Source organism: Sander vitreus, chromosome 3, assembly GCF_031162955.1.
Source record: "Sander vitreus isolate 19-12246 chromosome 3, sanVit1, whole genome shotgun sequence".
NCBI classification, from domain to species: Eukaryota; Metazoa; Chordata; class Actinopteri; order Perciformes; family Percidae; genus Sander; species Sander vitreus.
Window position 1 is genome coordinate 14,663,281 of NC_135857.1, and position 13,050 is coordinate 14,676,330.

Below are 13,050 nucleotides of genomic sequence, written 5' to 3' on the forward strand. Positions count from 1 at the left end.
GATTGGTGAAAGCATGACCTGACAGGAGAGATTCACAACAAGGATTGTTCATTTGTTCTCTTGCTATGATTTGGCTTACATTAGGCTACTATTAATGTAGTCTTGCACATAAATAATGTCAATTTTAAATTTCACTTCTCTCAAACTCAGCACCCAAACTTTGTCTCTCTTTTTTCAGAAATGTAATGGGAATGTATACCTGTATGGCCAATCAAAGCATAATGGCAACTGAGCAAGCAATGTATAAATACCAAAGAGAAAGGAAAGAGGCTTCATAGATTTGCAGCACTAGTTAGTGTGTGTATGGTGAAACTAATCATAGTCTACTGGAGACTAGTTAATCCTGGTGGAGCCAGTGACGGAACAGGGGAGTGGATGTGTGGAAGGCAGTGAGACAGCTGACGCAGGAGCTCCCTCCACTATAGATGGTAAGGCGCTGCGTTAAAGGAGCTATTGCAGATACCTGCAAACCATTCCTGTGCTTAGTCAGAGAGCTGTGGCAGTTGAGATTGTCTTATATAAGGCTCATCACATTTACATGTAGAGATAGAGATGCACTTGTGATATATATACAATCATACATATACAAGATGGTATGGTTTGTGCAAACACACCCAACCATTCAAACATAGACCTAAATGAAGGATATTTAACTGTATAGCTTATCTATAAACTATATGTATTTATATATATATATATATATATATATATATATATATATATATATATATATATATATATATATATATATATATATATATATATATATATGTAAACAATATTTATGCATATATGTGATAATCCAAATGTGACAAACATTATCCAGGACAACTGACAAATTAAACAACACATTGACAAATCCTAAAACCTAAAGGGCAATAGATAGAAGTACAAAACGAAGAACAGCAGACCACACAACATTATAACATCTTGTAGGGCTTCAGAGACAATCTTGTGTCAAAAGTGCAACTGGCTAAGACAAAGAACTGGAGTGAGAGACTGTCACAGAAAGGCACAGGAACAGACAGGAGCACTGAGGGACTGGCACGGTCACAATGGAGCACAACAAGCTAAAGGTTTGTCTTTCGGGCACAACATTTATGTAAATATTACTCCTCTAAACGTGTAGTATACCTCCTCTCTTACTCTGTCATACAACCAGTTATAATAATCATACATTTCTTCACTGTTATAGTGGTTTACTGAAGGCAGTTTGGTTCGGTGGCGTTGCCTCAGTCCTCTGCTGGAGTCTCTGTGGCAGCCGCAGCAACTGAAAGAGGTCAAGGATGAGTGATTTAGTGCAAAACATAAAACTTACCCCCAGTAATTTCTTCCTAAATGTTTGTCCTTCTCTCTCTCCTTTACTCACTCATTCACTTACATGCCATCACTCGAAGGACTATGATGACAGTTCTGCTGCTCACTAAGAGTTGGTGAGTAATATTTAAGAGTGTGTTTCGCTGACCTTTTTATAAACAGCTTTGTTTCTTATCGTCTACCAGTAAATACATTTACTCAAATACAAGAGGTTTACTTGTAGTAAAGGTTTTTTTACTGGGTATTTGCAATTTTACGTGAGCAAAGGAGCTGAACGCTTCTATTTTATCTCTGAAACCTTAACCTTTTAAATAAGTTATGAGTTTAACACTTAACTTGTGCAAATCCTGTTGCGTTATAGAATGTAATTCCTTCACTCCATTTTACTCTACTGTTCTATTATAACAGTTTGTTTCATAGACAGATAATATGCTAAATGAATGCATGGCATTCTTTAGTGACAACTGGTGACTTGAACATGTTTAGTTATTTTCCATTAGAAACAGTTGGTTACACTTTAAAGGTCCAGTGTGTAACGTGTTTAGTTGTTCATTATCAAAATCTGTGTTGCCTGTTCACAAACTTGTCCTTTTTCATTAATATTTACCACCACCATCAATTCCAAGTATTTCTTTTGGCTTGACATTTAACATTTGCATTTGCATGAACAGTTTTCGTAACAATCAAGTATCAAAAACTGAGGAGGACATGCTGTTGGATGCTGTCCTCCTCTCCTACTCTTTCTTCAATGCCTAACAAATCTATCTCTTTCTCTCCCAGTGACCCTGTCTTTCTGCTTGAGCAGTACTGGTTGAAGCCTGAAAATATTGTAAACAAATTAATAACATAACTAATAACACTGGTCGGACTGTTCAGCTCTGTTTCAGACTGATACCTCCGGTTCAGGCTGGTCCTCATCCTCAACACGTGCCCTTTTGAGTCAATACTCATCTGGATTGAAGCAGCAAACATTCAGTGTAAGAGTAAAAAAATGACATAACATTATTTATAATAAGTTTATTTGATTCACAGCTGCTACATATAGTGTTTTTACCTCGACAACCCAACTGCATTTTACCGCAAACTTGCGACTAGTTAACTTTCTTCTAGAGTCGGATCGGGACTACAACATTAACACACTGACAACATTGTATTCAGAAAATAAAATATTTTTTATAGGACTTTTTAATGTGTGATTGTGTAAAGGAGATCCTTTCCTGAACTAGTGAATTTCGCCAGCCGTCTTCTCTCGTTTTGATGGAGACAGACGCTGTGTGCACGGAGGGGAGGGGCTGTGTGTGTGTGTGTGTGTGTGTGTGTGTGTGTGTGTGTGTGTGTGTGTGTGTGTGTGTGTGTGTGTGTGTGTGTGTGTGTGTGAGAGAGAGAGAGAGAGAGATGCGTGAGTGACAGAGAGACGGAGGAGAGCAGGGAAAGGAAATGCAGCTGAACGAATACGCTGCGTGTTTTAAATAGCGTTGTTGATTGTATGGCACACCGCCACAAATTAGTCTATGTTTCGGAAACACTGCACATGTATTCAATATCCACATTTTAGGAACAGGAGTCTTCTTCTTCACCCAGAAAAAGAAAAAGGATATTGAAAAGAGCAAGAGATTGGCTTTTGGAAGCGTGAAGGCTACCGTAGCTGTAATACGTACTTTGAACTGCGTGGTGTGAGAGAGTTGATTGCGATATACGATCTCAACGCTAGATGGGAGAAATCCCTACACATTGGACCTTTAAGAAGATTAAACCCAAGAATTAAATAACAGGAAAACATGTTGTGAAAATGATCATGCATTTAAGTTTGTGTGTGTATGTGTGTGTGTGTGTGTGTGTGTGTGTGTGTGTGTGTGTGTGTGTCATCATGGGAACTACCACAGAGGCGGTTTTGAGTACTTTGCCAGGTGTTTATATATCTGCGACAAGATTTTGTCACCGTGATAGTGTCGCAATCGTGCAAGATGCAATCACGAAATTTACAGGTGTGTAGTTGAGATCAAAATAAAGGCGAAGTTTGAAGATGGGTGTGGTCCAAACAAGGGCGCCGGAAGTAAAGGGGTAGGAAGTAGAGGAGGGGCCCCCCTACTTTATGCCCCTGACCCGATTTGGGGTTGCAGCTGGTGTGATCCCATTTCAAGATGGCCAGTAATGATAACCTAATTTTGACAAAAATGTGAACGTGACAAAATGTTCTCAACAAGTCTTTGACGGTTGATTTCTACACTTGTTGAGAAACCTGAAAAAGCTTAGAAGGTATGAAATCAAACTTATGATATGCCTTGGAGAAAGATGATTTACAGTTTATATAACTTGAATGTTCTTTCTTTCTTTCTTTCTCTCTCTCTCTCTCTCTCTCTCTCTCTCTCTCTCTCTCTCTCTCTCTCTCCCTCTCTCACACATACAGGACAGTTCAACATGTGCGGACAAACACATGCACACATGACTCACCATCCTCCTCCTCTGTGCTATGGGGACTCCCAATGGGAAACTCAATTATGGATGTGTGTCAAGGGGTAGGCCAGAGGTGAGAGGAGCTGACAGAGAGTTAAAATGTGCATCTTACCCTTGGAGACAATCAGGTTGTCCTCCTTTGCCTCCTCGTCTCCGGGGGCCCTGAAGAGAGGATCCACACCAAATCATGTAGTATGATAGAAAAGCTGTTACAAAACCAAGTATTTGGGGTTTTTTCAATCAGAGAGGGACACTGACATACGTACCTAGGCTTCTGGTTGATACTGCAGCGCCATCGTCGACCTAGAAATGTAAGAAATCATCAGCAGTGTTGAGCAGAGGTCTAATTAGTTAGATGTATTGGCTGTGTCATCACTGTTAACAGTGGTTCACTCTTACCTGATAATAATGATATATACTGTATATATAATTTGATATAATTGATTAAAATAAACTGTGAAAACAAGATGGCATAGTAACAAAGTGTGGAAATACAATAGTGATTCATTCATTTGTTATTAATTATTTTTTTAATTTGATTGTTTCACTCTGATTACATTGTACACATAATAAAATGACACACACACACACACACACACACACACACACACACACACACACACACACACACACACACACACACACACACACATAGGAAAACTTACTAAGGATGAGAAGAATGCCCAGTGTGAACAGCACTACAGCAAATGCCAATCCCCCAATCCTCAGGCTTTCATAGTCTACAGAAGAAGTTGGTGACAGAATGAGAGACACAGGCACAGACATTTAGAGAAAGACATTTAATCATTAATTGCAAAAAGTTTTTTGTGTAGACACTGGCCAGTACTTTAGATTTTTTAAACTTACCATAAACAAATGGGTTTTCAACTGTCTCCTTGTCATCTGTAAAAGTGTAATAGTAACCACACATTTAGAACCAAGGTGTTCACATTTTATCAAAACATAATTACACACACAACATTTTCTAAGTTTTAGTCCTGTATCTCTGTGTTAATTATTCATTTATCTCTTGTTACATGCAAAATATGTTTATGTGTATTTTTATAACAATATACTTCTCTTTCCTCTTCCTGTAAAACGTAAAATTACTTTTGATGGCTCATCTTAAACTTGGAGGCGATTACATAAATGTATATGATCCGATGTGATTTGGGGTGACTACCCTTGCTCATTATATAAAACTGCACTTGACCCTTAGCTTGTGTGGGTAGCTCAGAGAGCAATATCGTAGTATAGTAGAATAAAGTGTTTGGATTTTAGCTGTTTACATTTTCAAAGAATGTGGCTGAGGTCTAATTTGTTCTTTTAACCCTTATGTTCTTCCTCCTGATCAACAACATGGATGAGGGACGTTTGGGTGAAGGTGAACAGCTCTTTTATCATGTTGTATTCAGAAAGCCATATTTGAGCACATAGTCTGTTTTCACAAGACACAAGCTAAAGACACTCTACCCCTCTCTAACACTAGCATTAAACTCCTTCTTTAGTCCATTTATGACGATTCTGCACCTCACGATATATCTCCATGGTCAACAACATCCCGTCACCAATTTGCAATTGACTTGAACTACGATGTTTCCGTAATCTTAACCATACCATAACCATAGTTTGTCACATTCCTCTAACCTATTTCGCAGTTGCAGAATCGTCTTAATAATGACATTATTATCTGGCTATAGTGTAAAAAGTAAAAGTAATGGTATGCACTCAATTTCAAATATATTGTTATATACTCGTACATATTCCGTATCACCTCTCTTTCCTACCAAACAACCACGCTCATCTCTTCAGCATTGAATTCACTCTATAGAAATCTCCTTCTAATCAACAGTGTGGTCACTCTTGGGCTTAATCCATACATCTGCCACTGTTCACTGTAGTGGAGCAATCCATAAGAGTCTGATTTGATCTGAAAACCAATAGACCCACTCACCTATGTGGCTGTTAGAACTGAGTGTGTCACTATTAGAGATTACATCAAGTGTACTCACCCTGTGCACTGGGGTCTGTTACAGCTGAGAGGCAGTGAAGGGGGCAAGTGGTTTGATTCAGAGGGTGAAAAGAAAAAGGAGAGAATAGAAACACAGGAAATTAGGTAGGAGACCATGAGTGAGAAATACTTTAAGAGTGTCACAAAAAGCAGTTCTCAGCACCGCACCACATCATCTATCTGTAGTGTGTGACTGTGTGTTTACGTGTTTTGCATTTAATCATACACTATTAACATTATATACACACACAGTCAGTAACACCAGTCTGTGAAACCAGTGTGAAAAAAACCACACACAAAGCCCTAAAGCAGTAACTGGTGTTTTGCTACGATCCCACACCCAGCGAGTGCCTTTTTATGTAACATCCCTCCCTGCCACGACACTGCCTCCCGATGGACAATTGGTGTGTGCATGCATGTGTGTTCGCCTGCATCGGTGTGTGTGTGTGTGCGTGCGTGCGTGCGTGCGTGCGTGCGTGCGTGCGTGCGGGCATGTGTGTGTGTGTGTGTGTTTTGGGAGTATGGGGGAGCTTACCAGCCACACACACCAGGAGTGACGAGAGGAAGAGCAAAATAGTTTCCATGGTAACTGTTGACATAGAGTAATAAAAAGGGAGGGTTAGAGAGAATGAAAAAAAGACAAAAAATTACAGTGAGAAAGGTCTGTTTCAGTAAGCTACACGCTATATATATATATATGCCCCTGCAACAACGAACACAGTACACAAACAGTTTATGTACACTAGAACAGTAGTACAGTAAATGGTGTATAAAATGACATCATACAGCACTGGCTCTATCCAAATCCCAGGAGTTTAACTGATGTAAAAGGCCTACGGATATAGTTTTAATCTTGCATAACAATCCATGTTCAGAACCTACATACATGTTCTCTTTTCCTGGCAGAAATTACTGCCAGGAAAATTACTCCTCCCTGTGGATCTCACACAACCTTGGCCTATTTTCATGGATGCTTTTCAATTCACACATGCCAAATGTTAGTCCTTCAAAATGTGTTCATGTTCGAATCTTTAGCGTTTGCAAATCTATTTTAGTGGAACTGTAATTACGCCCAGATACATTTTAGGGGGTATCTCAACAACTTCTGCATGGACTGCTATGACACTTTGTACAGATTCAGGGTCCCCAGAGGATGAATCCTAACAACTTTGATGATCCCCTGATATTCCAGGACGTTTTTGGTGACATGTCTTGACAACTGTTGGATGGATTGCCATGAAATTTGTTACATTTATATATGGTTCTTAGATGATGGACTCAAATGATTTCGGAGAACAGCATCATCAGATCTAATTTTTAATTTGTCCAATACTTATGACTAAAATACCTGCAAAACTATTGGTATTACCCACCAGGCTCAGCTGCACTTTGTATTTAGTGCTCAACACACTAAACTAAGATGGTGAAAAAATGGTAAACATTACAACCATACATCAGCATGTTGTCATTGCAAAGAAAGTGTCTGGTGATGTATTTATTATACATCAACCTTACGTCTCCCTCCTCTCTATGACAGCCGGCTTTTCACTGGGCCTTCCAGTGTGACCGTTTGACGTGTTGTCCGTACATACGTGGACAGACAGCACTCACTGCCCGTCACCCCGGCCCTACCAGCGAGTATTGATAGTAATGGTTCAATATAGGCGAATACAGATAAGTAAAAATATTTGACAGCAATGCACTTGATAAAGCATGTCAAAGCTCCATAGTGAAATAATAGAAAGTGACAAGTCTGCAGCACAACATGCATTATCTACATACAAACCATGGAAGCATATGTATCAAGTATTTAAGAATCCAAAAATTTTAGTTAACTCAGGTGTTACCACTATTGTTCGACAGTGCCATCTGGCTGTCTACCTGTCTGTCTACATGGCTTTATTTCTTTACATCCATCTGACTGACTAGGTCCATTTATGTAAAATCCACCCATCTGGCTGTTTGTCTATATTTAACTGTATCAGTGGTAGAGGAAATAGTGCACTTAAATGAAAAGAGTCCATTATAGCCATTAGCAGAGGTACCGTCTTCAGCATTCCTGCCCAGTTGCTGTTTATATGTTGGTGCTACACATATTTGATTTGTAAGTCCTCGGACAGACCTGAGTAACAAGGACATTTATGAAATAATGTGACACAAGATGACAACAGAGGGACCAAAGGCCTACTATGGCATCCATTAGACCCTTACCTTAAATTGAAAATCAACCCTATGTGACCTTGGACAGAATAGTTTACTGAAATGTAATATTTTCATGTTTGTTTTGATATTTTTGAATAGATGTGGATATGAATTGATTTTTCTTTTAGTTTTTAACACCGACACAGATTTTTGATAAGAAACTTCTTTCTAGGTTTGCAGTACTCTTCTAAACCTAAAATATTTAACTAGTAAATCTATTCAACGTTTAAGAACACTAGAGACAAAAGAGAATTTCTTCCTCCAGTGAGTATTTTTATTTCAGTTGTGGCTATGCATTCAAGACTGAAACCTGTTTTTCTGAAGGTCTTTTAAACCGACATGGGGTACATGTATTGAAAAACAAAGTGCATTCAGAGAGGCACTTTTACAGTCTAGTTAAAGCCAAACCCAGATATGAATCATAAGAAAATACAATATAGTCTTTGAAGGCATCACTGTTACAGCTCAAAAGACATGAAAGACAGATATTTTTTTCACAGCAGAGGTGATGATTGATAACTGGCCCCAAACTATTGTTATTTGTATTCTGTTTGTATTTTATGCCTGTGTGAGTTATGTACTTTTTTATCTTTCTTTTTTAAGATTGTTTTTTTCTGCATTTTAGGCCTTCATTTCCATAGAACAATGAAGACTTAGGGAGAGAGAGCGGGATTGACGGTCAGAGTCGACATATGGGCGCCTGCTCTACCCCCCAATTTCCACCAGTTGCTGAATGGCTGCTGAACGGCTGCGGAACGGCGGCGGAGTCAATAGGTTTGGCAGATACGCAGAGCTTCTATTTTTGCCGGACGCCGGAGAGCTCCGCAGCAATTCAGCACAATTCAGATTGTGCGGGACAGGTAGTCGAGCACAGAAACAAAATAAAACATCTGGTTAATTTTCAAAATAAAATACTCCGTGCTCACGGCGGATTTCCCTGCACTACACCTTGAAAACACAGCACAGAGTTGTTTCCCCTCTACTCCTCTGGATGGAAACAAACTGTTGTTGATTTTGTGGTTCTATTCTACCTGGATTTGCGAGATGTAGTGGGTCCTCGTAAACGCAACAAATCCGGAACTGGTGGGTATTGACGGACGGCAGAGCACGCAGCCGTTCCGCAGCCGTTCCGCAGCCGTTCCGCAACCGGTGGAAATGAGATGAGCTACCTAGGCGCCCGTGAGTTATGTACTTTATGTTTTTATTTATTCTTCTGTACAGCACTTTGGTCAACTTTTGTTGTTTTAAAGTGGTCTATAAATAAAGTTTGATTGATTGATTGATTGATTGAAACTGTACATCACTTCAGACATATTAATAAACACTGCTCTCGCTCACTAACTGACTGATTCCCTAATTTTTTAATCATCACATCAGCTCAACTGATGTGAAAACCTCTATATATCTGAGAGGATGGTGGATAAATGTGAAAGCTGGATGGACAGATGAAAATGCAGATGTTGCCTCCTGAGATAATCTCTCCATTAGCAAACTATCGCACTCTTAATGATAAACAACAAGAGTTCCACCACAAGTAAAAAGCTTTATACTAATAATGGAAAACTTCATTTGGAACCATAAAGTACATTTTTTTCAATTGATTATCGACAGCAATTATTGCAGCTTTCATTTTAGAAGTTATCAGAGAATTGCATCCTTTTTACAACAAAATACCTTATGATATGTTCAACAAGTTGGTTTGACAATTGGGACCAAGCAAAGGCATTTTTCAGACGAAAAATAAAGTTGTCAGTGTTCTCTGGTTGACACTGTTGCTAAATGCCTTTAGACATATTCATAGAAATAAAATGTTTTAATTTTTGTATTTCTAAGGATATATCTTTAGCAACTCTGTACTGCAATGTCTTCCTAAACAGCCCTACCAATACAACTGATTGATCAGTCTGATTATTACTTTTCTGACCCATATTTTTTTTTACCCTCACTTAAATAAAGAAAATGATGAGATCACAGTAAACAATATAATGTTTGTTAGGGTGCAATATGAATCTCTTTTGAGTGGGTTAGTTTGTCAGTGCCATATGTTTGTGCTGTGAGAATCCTTTAAGGTGTTTGGCAGCATGGCACTGCCAAATGTAATATATCAAGCAGCTATTCAACGCCAGCCTTTCTCTCCGCAGGTCTCATACATGGCACCTGAGCTGTTTCCGCTTCATCTTTCCTTAACCTACCTTATCTGCGCTATTGTTTAGCAATATCAAGTTCCAGAGCCAGGCTCCTCTTTGTTTGGGAGGAGACGACAAGAAAGGGGCAGACAGCGTGACTGTATCCGTTTGGGAAGGACAAGGAAATAGCAGGCAGGGAGGAGAGAGAGAGAGTTTTCTGTAATTTGGGGACAAGGAAAGGGCAGGCTGAAAGACAGCGAGAATGGGAGACGAGCAGACAGGGACAGACATTGTTTAGCAGTGGAGTGCAGGCGAAGGACATGCAGAGGAGACACACTGAGGAGAGAGGGCAGGGGAAGGGCAGTCTGTTGTGTCATAGTGGCATTTCCAGTATAACATACACAGAGTGTTTAAAAGAAAGGTCAGAATATGTGGATGTGAGACAAATGTGATGAAGAGGAAGAAACAGGAGGGTGATCAAAGAGAAAACATAACCAAAGGCAGTGGGAACAGTGAGATGAAAAAATGAACAAGGGCAGCAACATGATCAACAGTCACTGAGACATGAAAACAATTAGATTTTACCTTTGCCAGTATACTATTTGGCAAAAATCTCAGTGTAACACAACAATTTGTAAAACAAACACTGATGTATTGTGGAAAAGTGGACAAGGTCATGAGAGAAAAACTATTAAAATGATGTATCAGTATGAGTATTCCGACAGTGCCGTTTGTATGTGTGTTTTTACATGAGACCACGCCCCACCAAACACTAATTGTTGTTGTCTCAGAATCCTATCCTGTGCACAATAACACAAAGTAGAGTTAAAAATGATATTGTGTCAGAGGGTCCTTCTGGCTTGCTGTGTATGCAACGCAAAGTGAAAGACTGCCTTTTCTAAATCTGCTGTGTATGAGAGAATATGCACCTATTTGGTTGGATATTTGTGTGTATTTATTATGTGTGTGCAGTGCGCCTCTTTAAATGCAAAGTTTTAAATGTAAGGTCATCATTGTGCCAAATCTCGCCATTTCACTCTACACTTTTGTGGGTGTGCAGGACCTCCATTTGGTGACCAATGACCCTAAGTATTTAAACAAACCAATGACAAAAGTCCCTGTGTCAGTTAAAAAGGCATTTACTATGGTTCAAAGTTAATAAAAAATGTAGGGCAGTTTAATAGGTCACACCACATGTCTCCATAACCTTGTGAAAAAACAACAACTTGGCACCTTAACACATCTGCCATCATAATGATGTTACATCACAATGACAACAATTTGTCCAGTTTTCTCCATGGTAACTGTCGCTGAACGAGAAATGGGTTTAGATGGCGGGCTTGTGTAAAAACACAGACAACCGGAGAGTTAACGCCATAGAAATAAAATGTTCTATTCATTCTATTTCTATGGTTCACGCATAAACTGGAGCAAGGGGTGTGGCAGAATTCAGAATTAATCGGTTAGACTTCAGTCGGTTTCTAAGATAAATCTCTCCATCGTTTTATGCAGCCTGTAGAGAATAGTGATTGTAAATTCGGCGTCTTTTGTTGCCTGTGTAACTTACTCTCCGACAACAAAGACCTACCTCAATAACGCACTGTAAGCTCTCGATTATCATGTAAACGCAGAGCCTAAATGGCACGGACAGGTATCACGCACTGTCAGGTTTCACTCACAGTATCACAATACACAATTGGTATCATATATTTCAACATCCGATGCGTGACGTCTGCGCATTCATCCACTTGTGAGTCCCTCAACCTGTGGATCATCTGATGGAGCAGAAAGACGAGCCATCATGCGCCTTTTGGTTTTCCCTTTCAGTGTAGCCGTTTATAATAACAGCAGTGATATCATGCACAGTATCTGATATTTGGTTACAAGGCTTACAATTAGAGAAAGTGAATTAGGTCATGATCGTTTTAAGGCTTTGATCCGCATTTGCAATAGATATTTTTTTCGCCGCGCAAACAGTGAAGGTAGCGATCTGTGCCAGCAGACACACCCTCATTATATAGCACTGATAAACAACAATGCAGCGTTGTAAATGGCATCTCTGCAAGTTAATGAGACCACGTCCAGCGGCACTTAGAAATGTGCGTGACTCGACACGACTTATTTTCAATGGACTATATGGTCAAAATAAGCTAATAGAAAAACAGTGATCAAATCTGCGTCCCCTTCCAGCGCATCTTTCATGGCTATCATGACCCTTCCTGACTCATTTTTTTCGAAGAATAAAATAATAAAATAAAAATACAATAACAAAATCTAAGACATCAAATATGCGCGCTTATAAACTTACCACTTGTTTCTCCAGCAGACCGTTGGCCAACAAACTGAAATCCACCCTCGAAAATCAATCAGTTTGTCTCACAAGCCTTTTTCCAAATATTCTCATCAGTCAATATGTGCACACTGCTCACATCTACTTGTCCTGGAAAAAAGATGTGATGGATAACAATGTGACTCCTGGAGTGACTGCGTATTCAGTGCGTTTTCTCTCTCTCTCTCTCTCTCTCTCTCTCTCTCTCTCTCTCTCTCACACACACACACACACACACACACACACACACACACACACACACAGGTGCATCATTGACCCCAGCATTATGCCAGCCTCATGTGTGATTGACAGTTTGTGATGGATCAACTCCATAATAAATGTATAATGCTCAGTGACCCCACACATTAGACAAATATGAAGATCTGTTAAACAACATGGCCAATGCACATAAATATGACAGATAACACACACATTGACATATGATGTCATGAGGAACAATTCCTGAAAGACTTCAAATTGTGAGTATAAGAGGAGGTTTAGATGTACAGGCGGAGTGCCAGCTAAAAAAGAGGGTCAAGTGAATACAAAAAGTGTCCTTTTTCATTCTAATTTGGCAATATTCAGCATTGAAAAACCTGAGATGTGTCCCT

At 39.4% G+C, this 13,050-nt stretch overlaps 1 protein-coding gene across 2 annotated transcripts; it reads right to left on the reverse strand.

Moving 5' to 3' along the window:
- Nucleotides 1-773: 773 nt before the first annotated feature.
- fxyd6 (FXYD domain containing ion transport regulator 6) lies at nucleotides 774-12,999 on the reverse strand. Of its 2 annotated transcripts, XM_078246187.1 has the most exons (8): nucleotides 12,419-12,999; nucleotides 6,318-6,371; nucleotides 5,784-5,807; nucleotides 4,639-4,674; nucleotides 4,437-4,511; nucleotides 4,038-4,074; nucleotides 3,884-3,933; nucleotides 774-1,270 (listed from the first exon to the last, which is right to left on the reverse strand). In XM_078246187.1, exons 2-8 carry the CDS (start codon nucleotides 6,364-6,366, stop codon nucleotides 1,233-1,235), a joined length of 309 nt encoding a protein of 102 aa, XP_078102313.1. In that variant the 5' UTR covers nucleotides 6,367-6,371; nucleotides 12,419-12,999; the 3' UTR covers nucleotides 774-1,232. The 2 variants fall into 2 exon arrangements, with proteins under 2 accessions (XP_078102313.1, XP_078102312.1); XM_078246186.1 differs by lacking the exon at nucleotides 774-1,270 and having other exon boundaries at nucleotides 3,810-3,933.
- Between the last annotated feature and the right edge of the window lie 51 nt (nucleotides 13,000-13,050).